This window comes from Amblyomma mixtum, chromosome 7, assembly GCF_055824585.1.
Source record: "Amblyomma mixtum isolate Tamu chromosome 7, ASM5582458v1, whole genome shotgun sequence".
Classification (NCBI taxonomy): Eukaryota; Metazoa; Arthropoda; class Arachnida; order Ixodida; family Ixodidae; genus Amblyomma; species Amblyomma mixtum.
Genome location: NC_143018.1, coordinates 87,107,739 through 87,126,943, shown reverse-complemented (window position 1 = coordinate 87,126,943; position 19,205 = coordinate 87,107,739). Strand labels below are relative to the sequence as shown.

The following is a 19,205-nucleotide window of genomic DNA, read 5'->3' as shown; positions in this document are numbered from 1 at the left end:
GGACATCCCTGTTGTACTCTTTGGTCATTGTTTGACCCTGGTGCGTGCGTACTCGTGGTGTGCCACACAGCGAGAGTCCAAGAAAGCAGTCAGCATCACTTTGACGTTGCTGAGCATTTGGCAGGCCTTCTTTGGTCTTGGGGACGTGGAATGCTTCTACTGTGACGACTGGGATTTGGTTTCTGGGTCGTACCCGTACACCCAAGACTCGTCATCAGTGACTATGGTGTTGATGAAGTCGGGGTCACTGTTTGTGGAATCCAGCGTGTCCTGTGAGACTTCAACGCGAAGCTGCTTTTGCTCCACCGTGAGCAGCTTCGGCGCAAATTTCACCGCAACTCTCTTCATGGCCAAATCTTCGGTGATAATGGAATGTGCTGAAAAACTACTGTTGTCCACCTCTTCCGCAATTTCTCGGATAGTCACACGACGGTCCCGCATCACCAGAGCGTTCACTTCGGCAATGACCTGGCCATTTCGGCATGTTGATGGCCGACCGGAGCGTGGCTCGCTCTCCTCCGATGTGCGGCCATCTTTAAACCAGTTGTACTATTGCTTAATTTGTGTGCTGCTATAAGCATCATCGCCGAAAACCGTCTAAATATTCCGAATGGTTTCCATTTGGCTGTCGCCCCGTTTCTGGCAAAATTTGATGCATTAGCGCTGCTCCTGTCGCACTGCCATTTTGCTTCCACTAAAAAACCGACGAGAGCACTGCGCACTACCTCACTCAAACGCTGCCTCCCAGCGACTGACGCTATCGGCAGGCGGGAAAAAATTCGTGCATGCGCACGACGGTTCAAGGTCTGCTTGTGCAAGCGCGCTTATTTTCTATTCTTCAGGTGTTCGCCAAAAAAAATAAGGTCGGATACTTTTCTAACAGACCTCGTAGAAGCGAATGCTCGCCCACACGAGGGTAGGGGAGAAGCTCCGAGCCAGGACAGGTCGAGCTCGTGGGGAAATGCTCCCACGAGGCCTCGCCTCGCTGGAGGAGGGCGGAGCACTGCGCCGAAACGTCCGCACGCGAAGGGTCCCGAAGCCGAAGAGAGAGACCTGCCTCTCCTGAGCGCGAGGGAATCACGCCGTTCGTGGCGATAGTGTCACTGTGATATAGGCGCCCTCCCTTAGTAGACAACCAGGGAGGAGGACACCGCGGAGAAGCAAACCAAAGGACACCGAGGTGGGCGAGTCCAAACTAAATATCACATTTATGCACGTAAAAAAAGTGTCCAGATCCTTTTTTTCCATCATAGCTGAGCTCCTAAGGGATGTCGCCGTGGACACGAAGGTACGACGTTCAAATTCATCCTTCCGCGCAAAGGTTTTTTTACTTTATCTGTGTAGGATTTGGTGATGAAAGGTACATTGCCAACCACCTCCTTGAGCCCTCGACATCAATAAATAACAGTAAGGTCCATTCTTCTCGACGGAGTAGAAAGCGTAGGACTGACCAAGACGCAAACGCGCAACACAGCGATGAAGCAGCCACCCAGCTGTGTTCATGCGCTTCCTTGCGGATCATTGTTATATATATATATATATATATATATATATATATATATATATATATATATACATATATATATATACATATATATATACATATATATATATATATATATATATATATATATATATATATATATATATATATATATATATATATATCACTTCTGGTCAGGGCAAGTGTTACATCGGTCAAACAAGCCGGTGTATTAACGACCGCTTGAGGGAGCACCTGCGGCTACTCGAGAGCATAGAAAGGAACCATCGCGGTACAGCCCCTTGGAGCAGCTCCCTCGCACAACACTGCCTGGAATGCGGTTGTCGTCCAATGTTCAATAAATGCCTAGTGATTGCCACGGAAAAAAACAGACGAAAACGCGAAATAATTGAGGCAAGAGCGATAAAGGAGGCGGGCGATAAGTGCGTGAGCTACCCATCCGCCGCCCTCAATTAAAAATCTGCTTGCAGCCCTGCGCACCAGATGCGGCCACTGCAGCAGATGGCGTGCGTTCGGGCCAGCATTACCGTGTATTCCTTTATCGCAATAGAGTCGTTATCTGTGAAGCGCCGGAAGGAAAAGAAAACGGCTCCAAGGCGAAGAATGTGTACGCACCGGGAGCTGTGCACTGCTGCGAAAGGACAACGAAGAGACTACAGAAACCGGTTCTCGTCATTTTTTGGACAAGCCTTGGTGCTGATAATAAAGGGTTCTCTGTGGCGAAAGCACATTGTTTTTCATTCAACCTTCGCCAGCACGTGACATGTGCTCTCACATTGTTGGCGCACTCTACACTTTGCGATATTCAGATGCAATTTAACGGACATTGTGAAGTCCGCGCATAAGTGTGCCAAAATATCCTGGTTGAAAAGCTTTAGATTGTTATCTGTCGATGTAAATCAGTGGTTTCCTCAGCATTGACACTGTTTAAGGGGCCAAGGTGTCTCTAAGGTTCTTTCCGTGTTCTGAAGGAAATCGGATAGCTTTTGAACCTGGCGTATGTGATGCCCCTTTCGCAAAGTACACGTTGCGGTACGGGCAACGCGTGGATAGACAGAGATGACCGGCCCTTAGTCGTTCAGAGCCGTTTACGCAGATCGTGTGCAAATATGCTTTGCAGGATTGGCACTTGATCGTTCCATAAGCGTTTTAAATATGCTACCACCGTTATGTGCATTAATATAAATGTCCTTATCACAATTCTGTCGTGGCTTAGCGGTTACGGCCGCCAGCTGCGGACGTGGAGGTGTGAGGTTCGAATCCGGTGTTTGGGGGGCAACTTTTTTATTTAATCTCTGCAAGAATTTGGAACCAAGACAACATTGTTTACAATCTCATTAGGCTCTGTAGCTCAAAAACACTCCGCAAGCGCCATTCTCTTCGGCGGCAACCGCAGCACCAGTAACTGCCGACTCGTAGGCGCAGGGCCCATGAACACACACGACGAATCCTTTGCTCGCTTCGTTGGAGAGAGAAAAAAAAACCGACTTGTCTCTAAATTCAGGATGATAGTTGTTTATATACATATACAATATCAAAGCCGCGATTCGCCAGAATGCCGTCTCGTCGGAACATGTGCCGTACAAACCATATGCGAAATTTTGTAAGCTGCAAAACAGACGTTGTTTACAAAATATACTTCACTTGTGGCCAGGGCAAGTGTTACATCGGTCAAACAAGCCGGTGTATTAACGACCGCTTGAGGGAGCACCTGCGGCTACTCGAGAGCATAGAAAGGAACCATCGCGGTACAGCCCCTTGGAGCAGCTCCCTCGCACAACACTGCCTGGAATGCGGTTGTCGTCCAATGTTCAATAAATGCCTAGTGATTGCCACGGAAAAAAACAGACGAAAACGCGAAATAATTGAGGCAAGAGCGATAAAGGAGGCGGGCGATAAGTGCGTGAGCTACCCATCCGCCGCCCTCAATTAAAAATCTGCTTGCAGCCCTGCGCACCAGATGCGGCCACTGCAGCAGATGGCGTGCGTTCGGGCCAGCATTACCGTGTATTCCTTTATCGCAATAGAGTCGTTATCTGTGAAGCGCCGGAAGGAAAAGAAAACGGCTCCAAGGCGAAGAATGTGTACGCACCGGGAGCTGTGCACTGCTGCGAAAGGACAACGAAGAGACTACAGAAACCGGTTCTCGTCATTTTTTGGACAAGCCTTGGTGCTGATAATAAAGGGTTCTCTGTGGCGAAAGCACATTGTTTTTTTTTTCAACCTACGCCAGCACGTGACATGTGCTCTCACATTGTTGGCGCACTCTACACTTTGCGATATTCAGATGCAATTTAACGGGCATTGTGAAGTCCGCGCATAAGTGTGCCAAAATATCCTGGTTGAAAAGCTTTAGATTGATATCTGTCGATGTAAATCAGTGGTTTCCTCAGCATTGACACTGTTTAAGGGGCCAAGGTGTCTCTAAGGTTCTTTCCGTGTTCTGAAGGAAATCGGATAGCTTTTGAACCTGGCGTATGTGATGCCCCTTTCGCAAAGTACACGTTGCGGTACGGGCAACGCGTGGATAGACAGAGATGACCGGCCCTTAGTCGTTCAGAGCCGTTTACGCAGATCGTGTGCAAATATGCTTTGCAGGATTGGCACTTGATCGTTCCATAAGCGTTTTAAATATGCTACCACCGTTATGTGCATTAATATAAATGTCCTTATCACAATTCTGTCGTGGCTTAGCGGTTACGGCCGCCAGCTGCGGACGTGGAGGTGTGAGGTTCGAATCCGGTGTTTGGGGGGCAACTTTTTTATTTAATCTCTGCAAGAATTTGGAACCAAGACAACATTGTTTACAATCTCATTAGGCTCTGTAGCTCAAAAACACTCCGCAAGCGCCATTCTCTTCGGCGGCAACCGCAGCACCAGTAACTGCCGACTCGTAGGCGCAGGGCCCGTGAACACACACGACGAATCCTTTGCTCGCTTCGTTGGAGAGAGAAAAAAAAACCGACTTGTCTCTAAATTCAGGATGATAGTTGTTTATATACATATACAATATCAAAGCCGCGATTCGCCAGAATGCCGTCTCGTCGGAACATGTGCCGTACAAACCATAAGCGAAATTTTGTAAGCTGCAAAACAGACGTTGTTTACAAAATATACTTCACTTGTGGCCAGGGCAAGTGTTACATCGGTCAAACAAGCCGGTGTATTAACGACCGCTTGAGGGAGCACCTGCGGCTACTCGAGAGCATAGAAAGGAACCATCGCGGTACAGCCCCTTGGAGCAGCTCCCTCGCACAACACTGCCTGGAATGCGGTTGTCGTCCAATGTTCAATAAATGCCTAGTGATTGCCACGGAAAAAAACAGACGAAAACGCGAAATAATTGAGGCAAGAGCGATAAAGGAGGCGGGCGATAAGTGCGTGAGCTACCCATCCGCCGCCCTCAATTAAAAATCTGCTTGCAGCCCTGCGCACCAGATGCGGCCACTGCAGCAGATGGCGTGCGTTGGGGCCAGCATTACCGTGTATTCCTTTATCGCAATAGAGTCGTTATCTGTGAAGCGCCGGAAGGAAAAGAAAACGGCTCCAAGGCGAAGAATGTGTAAGCACCGGGAGCTGTGCACTGCTGCGAAAGGACAACGAAGAGACTACAGAAACCGGTTCTCGTCATTTTTTGGACAAGCCTTGGTGCTGATAATAAAGGGTTCTCTGTGGCGCAAGCACATTGTTTTTCTTTCAACCTTCGCCAGCACGTGACATGTGCTCTCACATTGTTGGCGCACTCTACACTTTGCGATATTCAGATGCAATTTAACGGACATTGTGAAGTCCGCGCATAAGTGTGCCAAAATATCCTGGTTGAAAAGCTTTAGATTGTTATCTGTCGATGTAAATCAGTGGTTTCCTCAGCATTGACACTGTTTAAGGGGCCAAGGTGTCTCTAAGGTTCTTTCCGTGTTCTGAAGGAAATCGGATAGCTTTTGAACCTGGCGTATGTGATGCCCCTTTCGCAAAGTACACGTTGCGGTACGGGCAACGCGTGGATAGACAGAGATGACCGGCCCTTAGTCGTTCAGAGCCGTTTACGCAGCTCGTGTGCAAATATGCTTTGCAGGATTGGCACTTGATCGTTCCATAAGCGTTTTAAATATGCTACCACCGTTATGTGCATTAATATAAATGTCCTTATCACAATTCTGTCGTGGCTTAGCGGTTACGGCCGCCAGCTGCGGACGTGGAGGTGTGAGGTTCGAATCCGGTGTTTGGGGGGCAACTTTTTTATTTAATCTCTGCAAGAATTTGGAACCAAGACAACATTGTTTACAATCTCATTAGGCTCTGTAGCTCAAAAACACTCCGCAAGCGCCATTCTCTTCGGCGGCAACCGCAGCACCAGTAACTGCCGACTCGTAGGCGCAGGGCCCATGAACACACACGACGAATCCTTTGCTCGCTTCGTTGGAGAGAGAAAAAAAAACCGACTTGTCTCTAAATTCAGGATGATAGTTGTTTATATACATATACAATATCAAAGCCGCGATTCGCCAGAATGCCGTCTCGTCGGAACATGTGCCGTACAAACCATAAGCGAAATTTTGTAAGCTGCAAAACAGACGTTGTTTACAAAATACACTTCACTTGTGGCCAGGGCAAGTGTTACATCGGTCAAACAAGCCGGTGTATTAACGACCGCTTGAGGGAGCACCTGCGGCTACTCGAGAGCATAGAAAGGAACCATCGCGGTACAGCCCCTTGGAGCAGCTCCCTCGCACAACACTGCCTGGAATGCGGTTGTCGTCCAATGTTCAATAAATGCCTAGTGATTGCCACGGAAAAAAACAGACGAAAACGCGAAATAATTGAGGCAAGAGCGATAAAGGAGGCGGGCGATAAGTGCGTGAGCTACCCATCCGCCGCCCTCAATTAAAAATCTGCTTGCAGCCCTGCGCACCAGATGCGTCCACTGCAGCAGATGGCGTGCGTTCGGGCCAGCATTACCGTGTATTCCTTTATCGCAATAGAGTCGTTATCTGTGAAGCGCCGGAAGGAAAAGAAAACGGCTCCAAGGCGAAGAATGTGTACGCACCGGGAGCTGTGCACTGCTGCGAAAGGACAACGAAGAGACTACAGAAACCGGTTCTCGTCATTTTTTGGACAAGCCTTGGTGCTGATAATAAAGGGTTCTCTGTGGCGAAAGCACATTGTTTTTTTTTTTCAACCTACGCCAGCACGTGACATGTGTTCTCACATTGTTGGCGCACTCTACACTTTGCGATATTCAGATGCAATTTAACGGGCATTGTGAAGTCCGCGCATAAGTGTGCCAAAATATCCTGGTTGAAAAGCTTTAGATTGATATCTGTCGATGTAAATCAGTGGTTTCCTCAGCATTGACACTGTTTAAGGGGCCAAGGTGTCTCTAAGGTTCTTGCCGTGTTCTGAAGGAAATCGGATAGCTTTTGAACCTGGCGTATGTGATGCCCCTTTCGCAAAGTACACGTTGCGGTACGGGCAACGCGTGGATAGACAGAGATGACCGGCCCTTAGTCGTTCAGAGCCGTTTACGCAGCTCGAGTGCAAATATGCTTTGCAGGATTGGCACTTGATCGTTCCATAAGCGTTTTAAATATGCTACCACCGTTATGTGCATTAATATAAATGTCCTTATCACAATTCTGTCGTGGCTTAGCGGTTACGGCCGCCAGCTGCGGACGTGGAGGTGTGAGGTTCGAATCCGGTGTTTGGGGGGCAACTTTTTTATTTAATCTCTGCAAGAATTTGGAACCAAGACAACATTGTTTACAATCTCATTAGGCTCTGTAGCTCAAAAACACTCCGCAAGCGCCATTCTCTTCGGCGGCAACCGCAGCACCAGTAACTGCCGACTCGTAGGCGCAGGGCCCATGAACACACACGACGAATCCTTTGCTCGCTTCGTTGGAGAGAGAAAAAAAACCGACTTGTCTCTAAATTCAGGATGATAGTTGTTTATATACATATACAATATCAAAGCCGCGATTCGCCAGAATGCCGTCTCGTCGGAACATGTGCCGTACAAACCATAAGCGAAATTTTGTAAGCTGCAAAACAGACGTTGTTTACAAAATATACTTCACTTGTGGCCAGGGCAAGTGTTACATCGGTCAAACAAGCCGATGTATTAACGACCGCTTGAGGGAGCACCTGCGGCTACTCGAGAGCATAGAAAGGAACCATCGCGGTACAGCCCCTTGGAGCAGCTCCCTCGTTCAACACTGCCTGGAATGCGGTTGTCGTCCAATGTTCAATAAATGCCTAGTGATTGCAACGGAAAAAAACAGACGAAAACGCGAAATAATTGAGGCAAGAGCGATAAAGGAGGCGGGCGATAAGTGCGTGAGCTACCCATCCGCCGCCCTCAATTAAAAATCTGCTTGCAGCCCTGCGCACCAGATGCGGCCACTGCAGCAGATGGCGTGCGTTGGGGCCAGCATTACCGTGTATTCCTTTATCGCAATAGAGTCGTTATCTGTGAAGCGCCGGAAGGAAAAGAAAACGGCTCCAAGGCGAAGAATGTGTACGCACCGGGAGCTGTGCACTGCTGCGAAAGGACAACGAAGAGACTACAGAAACCGGTTCTCGTCATTTTTTGGACAAGCCTTGGTGCTGATAATAAAGGGTTCTCTGTGGCGAAAGCACATTGTTTTTTTTTTTCAACCTACGCCAGCACGTGACATGTGTTCTCACATTGTTGGCGCACTCTACACTTTGCGATATTCAGATGCAATTTAACGGGCATTGTGAAGTCCGCGCATAAGTGTGCCAAAATATCCTGGTTGAAAAGCTTTAGATTGATATCTGTCGATGTAAATCAGTGGTTTCCTCAGCATTGACACTGTTTAAGGGGCCAAGGTGTCTCTAAGGTTCTTGCCGTGTTCTGAAGGAAATCGGATAGCTTTTGAACCTGGCGTATGTGATGCCCCTTTCGCAAAGTACACGTTGCGGTACGGGCAACGCGTGGATAGACAGAGATGACCGGCCCTTAGTCGTTCAGAGCCGTTTACGCAGCTCGTGTGCAAATATGCTTTGCAGGATTGGCACTTGATCGTTCCATAAGCGTTTTAAATATGCTACCACCGTTATGTGCATTAATATAAATGTCCTTATCACAATTCTGTCGTGGCTTAGCGGTTACGGCCGCCAGCTGCGGACGTGGAGGTGTGAGGTTCGAATCCGGTGTTTGGGGGGCAACTTTTTTATTTAATCTCTGCAAGAATTTGGAACCAAGACAACATTGTTTACAATCTCATTAGGCTCTGTAGCTCAAAAACACTCCGCAAGCGCCATTCTCTTCGGCGGCAACCGCAGCACCAGTAACTGCCGACTCGTAGGCGCAGGGCCCATGAACACACACGACGAATCCTTTGCTCGCTTCGTTGGAGAGAGAAAAAAAACCGACTTGTCTCTAAATTCAGGATGATAGTTGTTTATATACATATACAATATCAAAGCCGCGATTCGCCAGAATGCCGTCTCGTCGGAACATGTGCCGTACAAACCATAAGCGAAATTTTGTAAGCTGCAAAACAGACGTTGTTTACAAAATATACTTCACTTGTGGCCAGGGCAAGTGTTACATCGGTCAAACAAGCCGGTGTATTAACGACCGCTTGAGGGAGCACCTGCGGCTACTCGAGAGCATAGAAAGGAACCATCGCGGTACAGCCCCTTGGAGCAGCTCCCTCGCACAACACTGCCTGGAATGCGGTTGTCGTCCAATGTTCAATAAATGCCTAGTGATTGCCACGGAAAAAAACAGACGAAAACGCGAAATAATTGAGGCAAGAGCGATAAAGGAGGCGGGCGATAAGTGCGTGAGCTACCCATCCGCCGCCCTCAATTAAAAATCTGCTTGCAGCCCTGCGCACCAGATGCGGCCACTGCAGCAGATGGCGTGCGTTGGGGCCAGCATTACCGTGTATTCCTTTATCGCAATAGAGTCGTTATCTGTGAAGCGCCGGAAGGAAAAGAAAACGGCTCCAAGGCGAAGAATGTGTACGCACCGGGAGCTGTGCACTGCTGCGAAAGGACAACGAAGAGACTACAGAAACCGGTTCTCGTCATTTTTTGGAGAAGCCTTGGTGCTGATAATAAAGGGTTCTCTGTGGCGCAAGCACAATGTTTTTCTTTCAACCTACGCCAGCACGTGACATGTGCTCTCTCATTGTTGGCGCACTCTACACTTTGCGATATTCAGATGCAATTTAACGGACATTGTGAAGTCCGCGCATAAGTGTGCCAAAATATCCTGATTGAAAAGCTTTAGATTGATATCTGTCGATGTAAATCAGTGGTTTCCTCAGCATTGACACTGTTTAAGGGGCCAAGGTGTCTCTAAGGTTCTTTCCGTGTTCTGAAGGAAATCGGATAGCTTTTGAACCTGGCGTATGTGATGCCCCTTTCGCAAAGTACACGTTGCGGTACGGGCAACGCGTGGATAGACAGAGATGACCGGCCCTTAGTCGTTCAGAGCCGTTTACGCAGCTCGTGTGCAAATATGCTTTGCAGGATTGGCACTTGATCGTTCCATAAGCGTTTTAAATATGCTACCACCGTTATGTGCATTAATATAAATGTCCTTATCACAATTCTGTCGTGGCTTAGCGGTTACGGCCGCCAGCTGCGGACGTGGAGGTGTGAGGTTCGAATCCGGTGTTTGGGGGGCAACTTTTTTATTTAATCTCTGCAAGAATTTGGAACCAAGACAACATTGTTTACAATCTCATTAGGCTCTGTAGCTCAAAAACACTCCGCAAGCGCCATTCTCTTCGGCGGCAACCGCAGCACCAGTAACTGCCGACTCGTAGGCGCAGGGCCCATGAACACACACGACGAATCCTTTGCTCGCTTCGTTGGAGAGAGAAAAAAAAACCGACTTGTCTCTAAATTCAGGATGATAGTTGTTTATATACATATACAATATCAAAGCCGCGATTCGCCAGAATGCCGTCTCGTCGGAACATGTGCCGTACAAACCATAAGCGAAATTTTGTAAGTTGCAAAACAGACGTTGTTTACAAAATATACTTCACTTGTGGCCAGGGCAAATGTTACATCGGTCAAACAAGCCGGTGTATTAACGACCGCTTGAGGGAGCACCTGCGGCTACTCGAGAGCATAGAAAGGAACCATCGCGGTACAGCCCCTTGGAGCAGCTCCCTCGTTCAACACTGCCTGGAATGCGGTTGTCGTCCAATGTTCAATAAATGCCTAGTGATTGCCACGGAAAAAAACAGACGAAAACGCGAAATAATTGAGGCAAGAGCGATAAAGGAGGCGGGCGATAAGTGCGTGAGCTACCCATCCGCCGCCCTCAATTAAAAATCTGCTTGCAGCCCTGCGCACCAGATTCGGCCACTGCAGCAGATGGCGTGCGTTGGGGCCAGCATTACCGTGTATTCCGTTATCGCAATAGAGTCGTTATCTGTGAAGCGCCGGAAGGAAAAGAAAACGGCTCCAAGGCGAAGAATGTGTACGCACCGGGAGCTGTGCACTGCTGCGAAAGGACAACGAAGAGACTACAGAAACCGGTTCTCGTCATTTTTTGGACAAGCCTTGGTGCTGATAATAAAGGGTTCTCTGTGGCGAAAGCACATTGTTTTTCTTTCAACCTACGCCAGCACGTGACATGTGCTCTCACATTGTTGGCGCACTCTACACTTTGCGATATTCAGATGCAATTTAACGGACATTGTGAAGTCCGCGCATAAGTGTGCCAAAATATCCTGGCAAAATATTCTGTTTTCACTTCTAGAGCGAGCAAACGTGGGTTCTACTGTACTTAAAGGGGTGCAGCTTTGCTACAGCAACTGTTCAACACGATTGATCATTAATGGCCAGCTCTCGAACCCTGTGCCAATCCGCTCTTCTGTGAAGCAAGGCTGTCCGATGTCTCCTCTGCTTTTTGCTCTTTACCTGGAACCGCTTTGTTTGAGTGTTTTGCGTAACAGTAATATCCATGGGTTCCCTATTTTGGGTAATGAAGTCAAATTGCTGGCATATGCTGACGACCTTGCATTTTTCTGCGTTGACAAGCCCAGCATTGATAATGTGTTGTCCACAATAGATCAATTCGGCATCGTTTCTGGTGCTCAAATGAATCGCTCCAAAAGTTCTGGCCTATGGTTTGGTTCATGGGGCACAACTCCACCTCTGTACGCTGGCATAGAATGGTCTTGTGTGCCTCCTAAATATCTTGGCGTTCCACTTCATGCCTACAAATCCAGTGCCCATTACTGGAGAGATCGAGTTCCGGCTGTTGAGCGTTATGCTCAGACATTTGTACCGCATCGCCTCTCAATTTTTGGTCGAGCCCAGGCTTGCAACACCTTTCTGGCAACAAGAATTTATTACGTACTCCAGGTCCTTCACTGCGCCAGACATTACATACAGCGTTTCCATCGTATATTTGCGACGTTTATTTGGTCCTCCAAATTTGAGCCCATGCGGCGTGATAACCTTTTCAGGCCTGTTTGCGCAGGAGGCCTGGGCCTAGAACACCTGTATGTGAGACAGTTGGTTGCCCGTTTCTTCTTTTTTCGTGCTTGTTCCCTTCCGATTATTAGAGCATTCTTGCAGGTTAACTTCATGACTTTACTTCCGAACTTAGTAGTTTCTTCCAATTTTACTGAACGACCCCGTTTACTAGGCTTTATGCAGGAAGTTTATGCCTCCGTGCGTTTTTTGACAGTTCGGTTTTCAAATGAGTACTTATATTCTGTTTCGCGCAAAAATCTGTACAGGGATTTGATATCCATGCTCTTCCCGCCCCCACTGTATCGTTCCGTCTACGTTGGGCTCATGGGTCATGATGTTTTAAAGCGAGTGCGTAAAATGCCAATTTCTCCTTGCACCAAAACATTTTTCTATAAATTACACACTGAAACTCTACCTGTCAAGACGTGGCTCGATAGGAAAAACATTTTTGTGTCTTCTGTAAACTGTCGCTTGTGCAATGTGCCTGAAACAATTGAACATTGTTTTATAGACATCAAAGACGCGATTTTGTTTTGGGATGTGTTGCAAAGGACGCTACAGAAAGATTTTCTCCTAAATTCCTACAGTGTGCGCTACCTTGTTGTTTCCCAACCTGACTCGAATCCTTATGATATGATTCTTCTGATTGGACTTCATAGTCTTTGGAAAACACGCATGCAAGATCGCAACGTTGAACCTGTTGTTTCGCCCAGAATTCACTTTAGCCGAATGTTGCTGCAGGTAACGGACATTTACAAAAAATCGGACTTTGTACCGGATTGGTTTCCTCTCCTGATGCGCTGTATATCTTTACCGGCCTTTTAGTTATAATATGTTACTATTATGTTTCTGCCACCTAGCGCCTACCTAGGTGCTCTGTAAATAGTTGTTTTTGTGTGTGTATATGCACACACACATATGTATATATATGCTTTGTATACAAAACCATGTAAATAAATACCATGAAAGAAAAAAAAAATTCAGCCGTGGCTTAGCGGTTACGGCCGCCAGCTGCGGTCGTGGAGGTGTGAGGTTCGAATCCGGTGTTTGGTGGGCGACTTTTTTTATTTAATCTCTGCAAGAATTTGGAACCAAGACAACATTGTTTACAATCTCCTTAGTCTCTGTAGCTCAAAAACACTCCGCAAGCGCCATTCTCTTCGGCGGCAACCGCAGCACCAGTAACTGCCGACTCGTAGGCGCAGGGCCCATGAACACACACGACGAATCCTTTGCACGCTTCGTTGGAGAGAGAAAAAACCGACTTGTCTCTAAATTCAGGATGATAGTTGTTTATACACATATACAATATCAAAGCCGCGATTCGCCAGAATGCCGTCTCGTCGGAACATGTGCCCTACAAATCATAAGCGAAATTTTGTAAGCTGCAAAACAGACGTTGTTTACAAAATATACTTCACTTGTGGCCAGGGCAAGTGTTACATCGGTCAAACAAGCCGGTGTATTAACGACCGCTTGAGGGAACACCGCCGGCTACTCGAGAGCATAGAAAGGCACCATCGCAGTACAGCCCCTTGGAGCAGCTCCCTCGCACAACACTGCCTGGAATGCGGTTGTCGTCCACTCTTCAATAAATGCGAAGTGATCGCCACGGAAAAAAACAGACGAAAACGCGAAATAATTGAGGCAAGAGCGATAAAGGAGGCGGGTCAGCCGCCGCGGTGGCTCAGTGGCTATGGTGCTCGGCTGCTGACCCGAAAGACGCGGGTTCGATCCCGGCCGCGGCGGCTGGAATTTCTTTGGAGGAGAAATTCTAGAGGCCCGTGTACTGTGCGATGTCAGTGCACGTTAAAGAACCCCAGGTGGTCGAAATTTCCGGAGAACTTCACTACGGCGTCTCTCATAAGCCGCGTTTACATGAATGCGACAGTAGCGCATCGCATTTCTTAGCGAATCTCAATAATACGATGCGCCACCGTTTATATGTACCGCGTCATGTCGGTGGCGCCACTCAGTGTCAGATTTGAGAGTGAGAGCGGAAGAGGTCTCCCATCGGATGTATTCGGATGCACTCGCTTTCCGGTTGTGTTCTCGGCTTCCCGCTCAGCGGCTCAACAGTACGGCGCGTCTTTCTCTCATGCGATACTTGCGGCATGCATCCCACGGCAGCATTTCGTTTAGCCGTTGTTATTATTTTATCAGCGTGGACTAATGCTCACGTCCTGCTGTATACCATGGCCTACGTACAACATCTACAGCGGCGCCGTCGGATACAGGCCGCTTGCAACGAAGCGCTCTTGCGCGCTACCGGACTTGCTGCAAGGTGGACCGCCAACGAATGGATCCTAAAACAAGGTAAGAATATAGTGCAGGTGTGGACAAGCGTGTACAAAGCGCTCGAATAATGCCCGGCGGTGCGAAGAAAGCTCAGTACTGGCTTCAAAAAATGATTTCTCTAAGAGCGGCAGCTCGCAGCATCGAACTAACATATTTGAGACAAAAATGGTAATAGCGCTACAGAAAGACGTACGTATACCCAAGAAAGACCGACACAGGACTGACACAGGTCATGCGCTACGTCTTGCTGTAGCGATATTACCATTTCTGTCTCAAACAATGCACCATCTAGCCCAGATTGACGTTCTTCTGAACTAACACATGCTCAAAATTTGTGTTTCATGGGTCTTGCTGCCTGCTATCTAAAGAAGTTGTTTAGGCGGCAGGGTTATGTGGCCTTGCAGCTACCCACGGACAAAACTGAATGCACCTAAACCAAACAAAATAGTGAACACATACAGCGCACGCACAGCACTGCTGACATCGATAAAAATGAAAACAGTTACCTCTTCTTCTTCTACATTGCTGTTTTGTTGACGTTTCATAATTATGGCATACGATATTATTGTTCGAACTTTTTTCTTTTCAGATGTATTCAGCAATGAACGGAAAAGACGAACGCTTTGGATGAAAACACGGTCTGACGACTGGTGGAGCAGAATTGTGAAAACAGAGTTTACAGACGACGACTGGAAAGAAAATTTCAGAATGACACGTGCATCATTCCTCGAGCTTGTAGCATTAGTGGCCCCTTATATGTCACCCGAAGCGGACTGCGTCAGGGCGCCTGTACCGTTAGAAAAGAGAGTGGCCATCGCCCTTTATAAGCTAGCAAGTTGTTGCGAGTACAGGGTAGTGGCTAATCAGTTTGGTGTGCACAAGAGCACGGTAAAAAATTATGTGTACGCTTTGTGCCGTACGTTGGTGAAACATTACATGCAGAAATTTATAGTGTTGCCCACTGAAGAAGAAGCTGCATCCATAGCTCAAAATTTTGAAAGTAAATGTCACCTGCCACAGATATTTGGGGCCATTGACTGTACCCACATACCTATCGTAGCGCCCAAACACGGCTATCGGGATTTCGTCAACCGAAAAATGTGGACGTCCTATAATGTGCAAGGCATAGTGGATGACAAGGGCCGGTAAGTTTCATTTTGTCATTCGTTCGAAGATGCTTTTATAGTTATTTTGAAAGCATTCCTTTAATGTACGCTGCTAATTATTTCCTGTTGCGCCTTTTGCTTGGCAGTATTATTGCTTTTGCAAGATTAAGCTCCGTTAAGCGTCTTAATTTTATCTTTGTGAAGTTTGCAAGCTTATAATGAAAGACTTATGATCATTAAAATGTTCACAGTGTCCCAATTGCTGTACGTTTGCTTTGCAGATTCAGGAGCGTCACGTGCAATGTGCCTGGAAGTGGCCATGACGCTACAGTGCTGAGGATATCGAATGTGTACAGGAGAAGTGATGAGCTGCTGCCGAAAGGGGAGAAGGTTTTCCACGGACACGCAATCCCTTTTATGCTGTTGGGTGATCCCGCATATCCGTCGCTTCCGTGGATATTGAAAGGTTATACATCTTCACAAGGAAGACTCACAAAAGAGCAGGAGTCCTTTAATGTCTACCACAGCTCCGGCCGCAACGTGGTGGAGCATGCTTTTGGGAGACTGAAGGGACGATGGCGTGTGGCGCTTAAGCGTGCTGACATCAACTACAAGTTTATGCCTACTGTCGTCACAGCAGTATGCATCCTACACAATTTTTGTGAGGAGAGGGCAGAGACAGTTCCAGACATTTGGTTAGCGGATGTGAGAGACTGGGAATGCAACATATTTCCCCAACCACCAACACGTCCTCGGCAAGGCAGTTCTGCTAGTGGAGTACGAGACTTTCTTTGCGATTTACTGGCACAGAACTTCCCCCTACGTTCGTCTTCATGGTGAACAAAACAGATCTCAGTGAAATGTAAAAGCAGTGTGACTTCCGAGGATGCATACGGGAGAGCCACTGACGCTGTCTCCTTCTAAGTTCCCCTCAAATAACTGATATTACGCTTAGAAAAGAAAATGTGTCACCCAAAATTCTGCTTTAACTGCAGAACTGAACTTATGCGTCTTGGCCATTGTGAGTGCCCGCAGAGAAGGTAGCATGACTTGCTGTACATGATAAAATAGTACTCAGCTGATACACACCACAAGCAATTTATTATACCGTTAGGCATGTGCATATGGTGTAATTAGTATTTGCAAATGCGGTTGGCTGTGGGGCCATTACAGTAGTGGGACGTAACACGAGTTTAATTCGAAACATTTACAGGAATACGAATTTCACTATAAATTTGAATGACATTATATGCAACGTAATACTTTAAACAGTGTTTGTAACTGATTTTCAGACTTTGAACGCAAGTGCAGATAAATCACACAACACGAGAACAAAAAGTGAGTAGAGGTAAATCACGCAGTCAACGAATGCATATCCGGTGTACAGGGTTCTCACTGCCTGCATTGACTAGGGCCGTGGCTTTGCTCGTCCTGGGGGGTTGCTGGTGTTGGGGATGCCAGAACATTAGAAATAGGCCCAAATGCTTGTACAGGGTGCTGGAAAACCTGTGCTGGCTGGCCAAACAGTTGTGCAGGTGATTGGTGAAACATTGGCTGGCCTAAAGCATGGACAGGCTGGGCCATTATTTGCGTTACTAAGGCCTGTGTGCTTGAAAATAAAGAGGCCGTAATTTGGGCCATTGTCTCCTTGAAGTTTCTGTTCTCTTCCTCAAGCAGCCTCTTTTGTTGCTCAAAAATAAGCCTCGTTTGTTCTATCATGAGCTCGCCATTTTGTTTATGTTGCTCCTTTAGGAGGTCGGCAAGCTCCGAATTCCTGCTGCGCCTTATCCGCTTTGGTGGTGGTGCAGAGCTGCTGTCACCATTCGCTGCAAGGAATCGAGAAAAAGGGCAAAGAGTACAAGTGCCACCATTATTTCAACTCTAGAATGGACGAATTTGTTTCAAAGAATGTCATGTAGTCTGATGCTGTTGAGAGCCTCCTGCGTATCACATTTTTTTTATCTTTTATTTCACCTGACGACGCATGAAATAGGCATCTCAGTTGTTATCCACCGCAATTATATGCAAATATTTGTCATTCTTGACTTCCCTAAAAGAGGTTTTGCGCAAAGTAAATTCAGAGCGCATAAAAGCTATGTACTGCAGCTATTCGCGCATATTTGCCCCTAGCACGTAGTACTTAAACGGAAAAAAGAACGTGCAAGTGTTAAATGAGAGTCAAGTTTTTACTTACACTGTGAAGTGCTTGCAGAGAATTGCGAACTGCCCTCAGGTGACATCGTATCATCATCTGCGTCGCTTGTGTCTGTAGTTGAACAACAATAAATAAAGGCGCGTGTTCGTATGCTACGCATTGTGAATCAGATAAAGCAGTAAAATACTACCTGGTGCAATATTCTATTCAGGTAAGTAAATAAAACGTAATTACATTGGCATTTCTAAATGTATGTAAGGAAATACGTTCTGTCTTATTCGCAGCATCGCTCAGGCGCCGTCCCTCTTACGCCAACCGATACCGCGCATTCCGTGCCCGGCGGAGGGGCCAGACCGTACGTCTGCTCTCGGCGAGCGTGGGAAATATTTGGCTTCGCCTGGGATACATGAGTACTCTACAAGGCCACGTTATGCGGCTGCCGATCGGTTTCTGCCTACCGCGGCATGCAACGTGTATGGAGCGACTCCCAGCACAAGTTCAACGCCCTAGGCCGCGCGATGGCTTTGATACGCGCTGGCGCGGTATATCTCAAACTGAGCGAGTACTGTTTATTAAAAATACAGCAAGGCTCGTACATAGCCATCATAACTGCCTCAGCAAAATTTGCGCTGCAAAGGAGTGACATTTTAAAGTACCCAATTCTAACCGAGTTCTTTTCTTACAGCCACCGAACCTAAGCTATCGCCGAGTCCCACATTTTAAACTTTCCCCGGCAATCATATGCGAAGCCCGTAAACACACTCGCATCGCTGCATAAACTCATAAACTGCTGACATTTCATATGTGCACGTACAGCGACTACCGGTGCATGCAGACGCAAAAAGCGGGCATTTCAGGACTCCACCTGCAATGCTGTCGTCATCGCCGGTTGCGTTACTATCGATGCCATATGTTTGGGCTTCAACCATCGGGCGGTGAGACAGGATGGCGCTCATCATTTCAAACCATTGCCACTTGGACGGTGCCGCACCACTAAGCTTCTGTAGCTCTCTTTCCTGCGGTAAACAAACGAGCCATTCTTAAAGCAGAACTACGAGACAAGCACAAATCGCTTATGAAACGGGTGAACGTGACTAATATCCAGAGACATACCTTGGTATACTTCGCTTTAAGATTTTTCCAATGAGTGCGAAGCTGCTGCCAGGTCCAGTGGTAGCCCAAATCTTGCATTTTCTGTTGTATGAGTTGAAAATGTGCTTGATTGCGCTGCCGCCTTGAATCAAGGAGACGACCAATGTCGATCTCGCTGATGATTGCGAGAAATGACGACGTTTCCTCGCGAGAGAAGAGTACACGTGCAGCGCACGGCGCGTTGTTTCCGTCCGCCGACATCCTGCGTGCCGTCTGTACACCGTCTGCGCGCGGGCCGGATCTCACCGGAAGTGAAATTTGGCGCGCCTTCCCATCATTCACAATACGATGCGCCGCTCTGTTTACATGCACCGCGCAAGTCGACTGGTCTCTTTCGATCTACCCCCGACTGGCGGATTGATGCGATGCGCTTTCCTGGCGCGTTATGCCGGTTTACATGAGTGCGATACGCCAGAAAGTTAATACGATGCGCTCTTGTCGCATTCATGTAAACGCGGCTATAGCCTCAGTCGCTTTGGGACGTTAAACCCCATAAAAAAAAAAAAAAAGGAGG

The 19,205-nt window shown here is 47.4% G+C and overlaps 2 protein-coding genes and 1 long non-coding RNA gene across 3 annotated transcripts in view; 2 read left to right on the top strand and 1 right to left on the bottom strand.

Annotated features, from left to right (window-relative positions):
- LOC149336723 (UPAR/Ly6 domain-containing protein bou-like) overlaps positions 1 to 19,205 on the top strand; it is a 126,493-nt gene that overhangs the window by 23,203 nt on the left and 84,085 nt on the right. The window lies entirely within an intron of this gene.
- On the top strand, positions 14,069 to 16,479 carry LOC149336725 (uncharacterized). Its single transcript, XR_016284580.1, has 3 exons — positions 14,069 to 14,296; positions 14,868 to 15,423; positions 15,666 to 16,479. It is a non-coding gene; the product is annotated as an uncharacterized LOC149336725 (long non-coding RNA).
- Positions 16,746 to 18,892, bottom strand: LOC149336724 (uncharacterized). Its single transcript, XM_089553619.1, has 5 exons — positions 18,653 to 18,892; positions 18,405 to 18,555; positions 17,579 to 17,650; positions 17,011 to 17,210; positions 16,746 to 16,826 (listed from the first exon to the last, which is right to left on the bottom strand). The coding sequence occupies exons 1-5, from the start codon at positions 18,890 to 18,892 to the stop codon at positions 16,746 to 16,748; spliced, it is 744 nt and encodes a 247-aa protein (XP_089409745.1).